A 10,056-nucleotide genomic window follows, 5' to 3' on the forward strand; every position below is an offset into this window, starting at 1 on the left:
TTCTTTTTCTTTTTGCTGGGTTTGTGATTGTTTAAAGCCTTTAAGGTATCTTTCAGGTGTCGGCAATGAAATAAAAAGTTGGACAGAAACAAATTTTATCAGAAATCTAAGCTGGGCTTAAAAGCCCAGATTCAATTGCAGGGACTCTCTCCCGGGCCATTGTCACCTCTTAGGCTCTTGGCAGAGACTTGGCCCATATGGTTCATCAAAAAGTGTCAACAGAAGAGTTAGATTCGCCCACCGTGGGGCTCGAACCCACGACCACAAGGTTAAGAGCCTTGCGCTCTACCAACTGAGCTAGACGGGCTGTTGCTCTTTAGTAATCATCATTTTTGACTAAACCTATAAAATTGGCCTCGTGGCCATTCGGGGCATTCCAGAATCTAGAGGGTATCCGAGAGAAATAATGCTACAGTTAATAACACATTGGGTACAATGGAAACCAAAGGAATCTACCATACATAGAAAACGTCAAACATAGTGGCTGGCAGACCTAAAGAAGAGAGTTACTAAACACGCAAAACAAACGAAACTACACATGAACATGTTCATCAGTTGGGGAGATGCATATATAGATAGGCGCCGGTAATCATCCAACAAGGATGTGGCTCCCCGAAGGATTGCAGTGGGGTGGGATTGTAAGCTCTCAAAGTGATATCTGTTCCTCGCATTCCACAAGGTCCAAGAAATCATCGCGCGCCCAAGTTTCTAGTTCCTTCCTATCAAGTCGATCAACTAGGTGACAAACCAGGAGGTAGAAGTTTGCAACTTACCTCTAACCAGAGCCCAAACGTTCCATGCTAGGGGGCACTCCCACAAAATATGGACTATCGTTTCATAATGCTGGCCACAAATGGTGCATATCGAATCAACTTGGATTTTATGACGGAGAAGATTGCTCTAGTTGGAAGGGTATCGGAACTAGCTCGCCTTACAAAATTTCGAACCTTTCGTGGAGTATTTAGCGTCCAAAGCTTTGTCCACAACTTGCGATCATGGCCAGCTAAGGAATGTTCACCACCGAGAGGCTTGGCCATTCTAACTGCAACATGATATGCAGATTTGACAATGAAGTTTCTGCGCTTAGCAGGGCCGGCTTAACCATTTTTGAAACCTTAAGCGAAAATTTTAATTGGGGCATTTTTATAAATAAATATTAATCAAATAATATATATATATATATATATATATATATATATATATATATATATATATTGAATTTCTTTTATTTAAATTTTTTTTTTCTTTTTGAGATGTAAAATTACTAATTAAGTTTTTGTATTTAAGTTCTTCTAACATTTCTTTTTCAATTGATAATATAGCTAATTTACTTAATCTTTCTTGTGACATAGTAGACCTTAAATAAGATTTTATTAATTTTAATTTTGAAAAACTTCTTTTTGCAGATGTAACCGTAGCAGGTATTGTTAGTAATATTCTATAAGCAATATATGCATTTGGAAAAGAATTTAGTCTTTTTAAATAATTAAGTACATTAATTGGAGTATTTTCATCTATTTGCACAACTTCTTTTAAAACTATTAGTTCTGAATATAAATCAAAGCCATCAATATCATAATAAACATCATGTCTGAGAAACCTTTCAAGATTAAGACAATATATTTTCAAACTATTATCATTTAGTGCTTTTAGTTTTTCAAAATTAAATAAAAAACCAAAAATATCCTCATATATTTGAAATTGTTCAAACCTACTTTCAATGGACGAAATAGCTTGATCTACTATATATAAAAAATAATTAATTCTAAAAGATTCTTCAGCAGATTGTGTTATCTCATCATTGACATTCTCATCAAATTATTTCTTTCTACGAATTATGCGTTTTTCATGAAATATAGGCTCTATTTCCATTTTGATAGCAATCTCTTTAGATGAAATCATAGCAAATGTAAATCCATCTTCTCTATATTTTTTTAGAAAAAATATGAGACTCTTTAGTTGATCTATGGCAGCATCAATATGCATATCTTTTGATTGTAAATTTTTACTAACAGAGTTAACGACAAATAATATATCATACCAAATAGTCATGCCTAACAAGAATTCAAAACTTTCAAGCTCATATGTTGCCAAACAATCAACTTCACTTTTTGTTTTAGGATCTTCACTCGTTTTTGCTAATTGTAACAAAGCATCTCTTATTTCTAAAATTTGAAATTTTATTGCTTTTACACTTTCAATTCGACTTTCTCAACGTGTTTGTGACAACGGTTTAAGAGTTAAACTTGAAACATTATCTTGTAAAATTTTCCATCGCTTTGTGGAAGAAGAAAACAATGTATATATACGTTGTACTACTCCAAAAAAATATATAGCTTTAGGACAAGAATTGGCCACATCGCATAGCACAAGGTTAAGATTATGACAACCACATGGTGTGTAAAATGCTCTAGGGTTTATATCAATTATTCTTTTTTGTACCTCTTGTTTTTTTCCTTTCATATTAGACCCATTGTCATATCTTTGTCCACGTACATCATTAATATCAAGTTCAAGACTTTTTATTACACTTATAATTTCATTAAAAAGACCTTTTCCAGAAGTATCATCTACTTTTAACAATTCTACAAATGCTCATCTATTTTTATTGGACTAGTTGAAATATCCACACATCGTAGTACTAGAGTCATTTGTTCTTGATGACTTACATCAAGAGTACAATCAAGTATAATTGAAAAATATTTTGCTTTCTTTACCTTTTTAATAATTTTACCTTTAATTTCATTTGCTAACAATTGTATCAATTCATTTTGTATATTATATCCAAGATAATGATTATGAATTGCACCATGTTGAATACGTTGAACATGTTCTTGCATTACTAGATCAAATTTTGCAATCATTTCAATTAGACTTAAAAAATTGCCATTATTTTCTTGATAGATCCTTTCATTTTTTCCTTGAAAGGCCAAATTATTTTTTCCAAGATTTTTTACTACAGCAATAATTCTTAACAACACTTTTTTTCCAATGCTCTTTCTCTTTGTTTACTTGTTCTTGGAAATTTTTATCAATTGTTTTATTTTTCAATAATCTCATTTCTAAATCAATCCAAGCATTCGTGTTAGTAACATGCTCTTTGCTTGTTTCATGATTTTTAATCTTATTGCTAATATTTCTCCAATTTAGTTCCTTCATTAGTAAGTTGATTTGTACCACTACCATGTGTTGTTGAATTAAACAACTTGCAACAAAAACAAAATGCTTTATCCAAATCTTTTGAATACACTAGCCATCTTCTATCAAATTTCTCTCCATTTGATAACTTTTTAAAATAAAATGTAGTAGAAAAATGTCTACGATCTTTATCTAAAGGAAAATTTAGATCATTGTCTCTAATTGGACCATTTTCTACTAATAAATCTCTTAATTTTGTATCAATATTTTCCCATTGACTTGGATCATAGATATTATTAGTAAGTAGGTCACTCATTTTTTCATTTTCTTCTAAATTATTTTGTTTTTCATTATCAATTATTGTTACATTAGATGTTTGAACATTATTAGGACTATTTTCATTATTCTCTTTTTGCTGTATAATTTCATTATCATCCAACTCTTTTTGATAAGTTTCTTGTTCATTTGTAATATTTTCACCCAAACTTTCTGTTTTGTTTTTTCTAATACTAGTAACAAATTTATCCATAGATCCTTTTTGAGATTCAATTTGTTGTTCAATTTTTTCTCTTTTTTAGAAGTTTTTCATATCCGGATAAATATTTTCTAGTAGAAATTTATAATGAGAAAATATTTATAGATAAATAAAACACAATTTATAATTAAAAATGATAATTTAACTAAAAATAAAATTTAAAGTATAAAACAATAGAACCTGATTATAACAATTTATTTAAATTAGTGTCACTATAATACAAATGAATTGATATAATACACATTAAATTATTAATTGGTATAATAATTTATAATAATATATAAAGTTTATAAAATTAAAAAAAAAGAAAAAAAAAAAAGAAAGAGGTGAGAAACCGTGTAAGATGGGCTGAACAACCTGTACTCCTCTAAACAAAAAAAAGTGAGAAACCCTTCCTATCATCCATCATGATTCATCCTACGGCTAAGTTTAAAAGAAAAAATGTGTCCTATCACTACTCCTATCATGGCAGAAAATGGTCCAGAGAGGGGGGCAGAAAATTATTTTTAAAAAAAGTGTCCCATCGCATCAAACAATTGTGTAGACATGTAGTGAAAGTGTTACACAAACTATATATATAAAATTTAAGTTAAATCAACAGAAGACTCAGAGTCTTTCAGTTTCGGAAAAAAAAAAAAAAAAAAAAAAGAGAAAGAGGGGAAAAACTAAAGAATAATACCTCTGGTAATGGTATCTGGTGATTGGTACGCTGGAATCAATCCAGAAAAATTTCAACACTGATTGAATTTATGGAAAAAGATGAAGATGAAGATGAAGATGAAGATGAAGAAAAGAAAGGTAAGACTGTAAGAAAATAGATGGAGAGACGGAGAGGCAGAGAGATAGAGAGATGAGAGGTTTTTCTTTTGTTTTCAAATTTTATAATATCTATTTTAGCATATTTCAAGATAATTACGTTGTATTATTAATGAATTTGTTTAGTATTAATTTTGATTTTAGCATATTTCAAGAATGAGTTAACAAATTTGTCTCCTAAAATTTAATTTTGTTAGCTGAAGTTTGACTTTTTTTTTTCTTTTTTAATCTTTTGCATTTTAGGATACAATGAGACATTTTTAATGCATTTTATTAACAAATAAAAGTGCGTAATTTTTTTTAATTAAAATATATAGATAAATATTTATATATATAATTTTTTTTTTTACAGGTGGAGGCCTTCTTTTATTTGGAGGCTTTAGGCGATTGCATCAATTGCATCACCTATAGAGCCGGCCCTGGCGCTTAGTCTCCATCCAGCACAACTTGTCTCAACCTCTTGAGTTGCCAAATTTGATCCCAAGGACTGCATCCATAAGGATGCAGTGAACATGGAATGGAGAAGAGCTCTATCCCACTGGCGAGTGCTTGAGTTAAAAGACTACTCACCTTCAGGGATTGATCCGCTTTAGGTTGAAAGATGGGGAATTGAGGAAGCCATTTGTGGCTAGCTACCCCCATAGTTTCACCATCACTTATTTGCCATGCAAAGCCTTCCATTATAAGCTCCCTCACTTGCAATATACTCTGCCAAACGTACGAGGGGTTACTTCCCAACTCAACCTCCATAAATGAACATGTAGGGAAGTAACGAGCCTTATGCACTCGATAGAATAGTGAATGTGTTCCCTGAATGAGATGCTAGGCCTACTTTGCGAGCATAGCTAAGTAAAAAGCATTAAAATCCCAAAAACCCATCCCTCCTTTATTCTTAGGCGAGCATAGTTTTCCCCAATTGTTCTAGTGGATTTTTTTTCTCATTTTGCGTTTGGCCCCACCAATATTTTACCAAGACCGAGTTAAGGCCATCACATACTGCTTTAGGTATTTTGAAGATGCTCATGAAATAAGTCGGTATTGCCTAGGCTATAGTTTTGATAAGAACCTCCTTACCTACCTTTGAAATGTACTTCTCTTTCCAACCTATCACCCGTTTGGTGAGTCATTCCAAAATTTCCTTAAAAATACCCACTTTCGACTTACTAGCCACCATAGGGAGCCTTAAGTACCGTTCACAATTTGTCATAATCTGTGCACCTAGCATTGTTTGAATATCCTCCTTCACTTCTTGGCTTGTGTTAGGACTAAAGAACAGAGTTGTTTTTCATCTATTAATGGCTTGCCTGAAGGCTTCTTCATATTGGGCAAGGATGTGGAGGAGGTGTTGACATTCCTGACGTGTAGCTTGGTAGAATAAGAGGCTGTCATCCGCAAATATGAGGTGAGAGATACAGATTCCCCCTCTATAGGAAAGTATGCCTTGCATTTGATTCGTCTCTATCGCCTGTCTCAACTTCGAAGATAAGCCCTCAGCACATAAAAGAAAGAGATATGGGAAAAGAGGTTCCCCTTGTCGGATGCCCCGCAACGGCTTAATAAATCCCTTGGGCTCACCATTGATGAGCACAGAGTAAGATGCAGACCATACAATTTCCATAGCTAGGTTGACCCACTGCTCGAAGAAGCCCAACTTCGACATAATCTGTCTCAAAAATTCTCATTCCACTTGGTCATAGGCTTTACTAATGTCCAGTTTTACCGCCATATGGCCAACCTTCCCTCTCCTCTCAAAGGCCACTATAGTGTTGTCAATGATAAGTCTTTCAAGCATAAATGCACTTTGAGGTCTGAAATGACTTGAGGGAGAATAGTTTTTAGACGTTTAGCTAGAACCTTTGATACAATCCGTGAAACCATGTTTCTCAAGCTAATCAGTCGGTACTCAGTGACATACAGCGGGTTATTTTTTATTTTGAAATCGATATATATTGTGCATATATTACAACAAAATAAACAAAGGTTTAAAGAATAATTAGGTGTAATTAAGAACAAAATTAATGTATCCCCATCTATAAACCTTCGTTCATAACCTAAGGTATATTGGCACTGGATGATAATTTTCTAGTTTTTTTTTTTTTTTAATGGCAGTGTAACTTCTGATAGTTTTTTTTATTTATTTATTTTTTTTATAGTTTAATGAATCTTCCACCAAATACAATTTGTTAGTGAATATAACCCTTTCGGTATGAATAGTTTATCAATTTGGGCATGGATGTTTTTATTTGGATATTTTGTTTTGGCTATTGGATTTATGTTCTTAATTTATTGGGTGAATATTGGCAAGAATTGATTGAAATTTTACTATGAGCTCATGGACATGCACCTTTGGCTAATTTAATTCGATAGAGAGAAATTTTAAAAAAAAAAAAAATTATGATAAGCATTTAATGATAAAGTACAGTTATTGGTGACATGTGATGACCAATTAATTGGACAAATTGATATGGACTAATTAATTTATATCATATGAAATCATGTTTCGAAATCATCTTAAATATGGACGCATATTTAACACAATACATAGCAAAGCCTAAGGTTAGGCTTCTGTAATAATATAGACTAATAAAAGAAAATGTAAAATTTGAACTCCTATTTTGCTTAATGCTCCAACATAGCAATAAATGAGAAACAATGAGTACTAAAGCCATCGCAACCTGGAAGAACCCAAGTGTCCACCATTTGCATGCCCTGTAATGTCCTCAAAAATTCTTCTTTGCAAGAGTTGCAGTTGTAACATAGATTGATCATTCGTCCATGTATCAAAATAGTTGTTATATGGATAAGAACTATCTACCGCTACATTCTGTTTTCCCAAAAAGTGACATTCATATATTGAATTTGACATATGATTTGTGGTTTGCAACAGCCAGCCTTCAAAATGTCAACATACAAAATTTCATAAAACACATAATTTAAAGTAGAAGTTATATGCATAATAAGAAGCACGTTAATGTATATAGCTAATTACATATGCTATCATAATAATAAATAAAAATAATGATAAAACTACTACAAATTTTTAAAATCTTATAAACTAATATGACAATATGATCGATGATACTTTAACAATATGATAAACAATAAATGCAATCGATAATACTTTAACAATATGATAAATATACATTGAATGACTTTTTTGGTGATTAATGACATATCAACTTATTAAGCGAAGAAGCTACGCAATAACCTCTAAGATTTAATTTCTCTAGAGATAGAAAAGTTTCTCTGTGGATAGAAGGTGGGTTTTCTCTCTAACTCTTTTTTCACAGTAGAACTTGTGTGTCCCTTCAACGAAGGTGCTGAGTATCCTAGGAGTAACACCGTTGCTTCTAGGCTTGTTGGGTTCTTTTTTGCGGGTGTGGGAAACAGATTGAGTGAGTATGGATGAGTTGGCTCAGTCATGGAGTCGGCTTAAGTTGTCAGATAGAGAGGGACCTGGGTGTTGTTTGCTTGATGATGATAGTAAGGAGAAGTTTTCAATTGCTGCAAAGTTTTTGACAAAGCGAGCCATTAACATGGAGGTCATAGTGAAGACATTTAATCCACTATGGAGAGCCAAGAACAGGTTCAAGGTCCAGAGTTTTGGAGATCACAAAATTCTGTTCACCTCTGATAATAAGGAGGATGTGCATAGAATTTTAGAGGGGGAACCATGGACTTTCGATAAACACCTGGTGGTAATGAATCGATATGAGAACGAATCCTCACTTCAGGATATAAGGTTTGAGAGGACAAAGCTATGGGTCCAATTGCATGGAATTCCGATGAAATTTATGACGTTAGAGGTTGCGAAGAAAATTGGTAGTGTCTTGGGAGAGGTTTTTGCGCCGACGGATCCAAAAATATTTGATGGTGGTCATTTTATCCGAATTCAAGCCTCCATTGATCTGTCATTACCATTGTGCCGTGGTAGACTGATTTCGATAGGTGAAGGAGGAAAGCAGGTGTGTATATCATTCAAATATGAGAGGTTGCCGAATATGTGCTACTTGTGTGGATGACTAACTCACGATGACAGGAACTGTGACTTGTGGATTGATAGCGAAGGAACTCTCACACCAGAGCAACGTGAATTTGGTCCATATTTGAGAGCTCCACTATTTGTTGCTGCAAGAAGGAGTGCGTTACTGGTTCCTGGATTCTATGCCGAGAAAAAGAAGAAGAGTTTAGGTATCCCAAGAGACATTGACTCAGGCCGAACTGCTGATTCTGGCAGAGGAAGGTCACCAGAGTAGCCACAAGGAGTAACGGCTAGCAATAATATCTGCAGTGATGACAGTGAAATTAATGCAGCATTAAGGCGTAATGAAGGGGATGGGTTTAATGGAGAAGATTCGGTCAATCAAAACAGTAATAAGGAGAAATTATTGAGGATTTGAACACTCCTAAGGTAACATAAATTGTTGATGATGTGAGTAAAGAGGAATTAAGTTTAGTGCAGGAATTTGGGGCGGCTAATCTACTAGGATCGGGTAAGAGCTTATTGAGAAGCCCTAGTCCATGTGGTAACTTAAGTGCACGTGACAACTTATGTGGGGATGCAACAATTAAAAACTCACGTGATGTTAAGGAAAATAGGGTTTTCACAGCACCTATCCCACGTGTTTCTCCCACTTGGAAACGCAAAGAAAGGAAAAAGAATAACGATAACAAGGCAGAAAAATTCCAGGTTCAAGGAAGGAAGAGATTGGCTGAGACAGAAGCTGAATAGACAGAAGTTTCAGTAAAACGATTCCAAGCAGCCTTTAGTGGAGAAAACAAAAATTTTGTAGTGGCGGGAGCTAATATTCAGCCCCGCCAGCAACAATGAGTTGTTTAGTATGGAACTGTCGTGGGCTTGGGAACCTGCGTACAGGGAGAGAGCTCGTGAAAATCATAAGGGCAAAAGATCCCTCTGTAGTCTTTTTAACCGAGACGCTTACAGATGATGCAAGGCTAGAGTTTGTTCAAAGAAGTATTGGGTTCAATCATAGATGGGTTGTACCAAGAGTGGGTAGGGGTGGAGGATTAGTTCTTTATTGGAAAGCATCAATCAATCTAAAGGTGGAAGATTTGGATAGGTCCTATATTGATGCAGTGACTGATAAAAATACGAAGAATGAGTGGAGATTAACTGGTTTTTATGGTGAACCTGATACAGCTAGACATCATAAGGCTTGGGCAAAGCTTAGGGCGTTAAACTCATGTCCTGAAAAACCATGGCTTTGTTACGGAGATTTTAATGAAATTATCAAACAGGATGAGAAGCTAAGGGGTGTACGAAGGCCTTATAATCAGATGCAGCATTTAGAGAGGTGATTGATGAATGTGGGTTCATGGATTTGGGATTTGAAGGATCTAAATTCACTTGGAGTAAGCACTTTGAAAATGGGGCTTCAATTTGGGAAAGGCTTGATAGGTGTTTGGTAAATAATAGTTGGTTCTTGAAGTTAGGAGGTTCAAAGGTGTATCATTTGTCATGTAATTCATCGGATCATATTCCAATTCTTACATCGTTATTGGGCTTGATCCCACCTACTCGAAATTTTTTTTTCCGGTTCAAACGA

The 10,056-nt window shown here is 34.2% G+C and overlaps 1 protein-coding gene and 1 non-coding gene across 2 annotated transcripts; one reads left to right on the forward strand and one right to left on the reverse strand.

Moving 5' to 3' along the window:
* Positions 1–234: 234 nt before the first annotated feature.
* On the reverse strand, positions 235–307 carry TRNAK-CUU (transfer RNA lysine (anticodon CUU)). The gene has a single exon. It is a non-coding gene; the product is annotated as a tRNA-Lys (tRNA).
* A 7,583-nt stretch (positions 308–7,890) lies between these two features.
* On the forward strand, positions 7,891–8,745 carry LOC142612054 (uncharacterized). Its single transcript, XM_075784185.1, has 2 exons — positions 7,891–8,480; positions 8,529–8,745. Exons 1-2 carry the CDS (start codon positions 7,891–7,893, stop codon positions 8,743–8,745), a joined length of 807 nt encoding a protein of 268 aa, XP_075640300.1.
* Positions 8,746–10,056: the final 1,311 nt, after the last annotated feature.

The sequence above is a fragment of the Castanea sativa genome, chromosome 10, assembly GCF_040712315.1.
Source record: "Castanea sativa cultivar Marrone di Chiusa Pesio chromosome 10, ASM4071231v1".
Taxonomy (NCBI): Eukaryota; Viridiplantae; Streptophyta; class Magnoliopsida; order Fagales; family Fagaceae; genus Castanea; species Castanea sativa.

What these genes read in the sequence shown, in the direction of transcription:
- LOC142612054 (XM_075784185.1), top strand. Translation starts at nt 7,891, where the DNA reads ATGGATGAGTTGGCTCAGTCATGGAGTCGGCTTAAGTTGTCAGATAGA. An exon ending in ATATCATTCAAATATGAGAG is followed by an intron (nt 8,481 to 8,528) that starts GTTGCCGAATAT and finishes TCACGATGACAG; the next exon opens with GAACTGTGACTTGTGGATTG.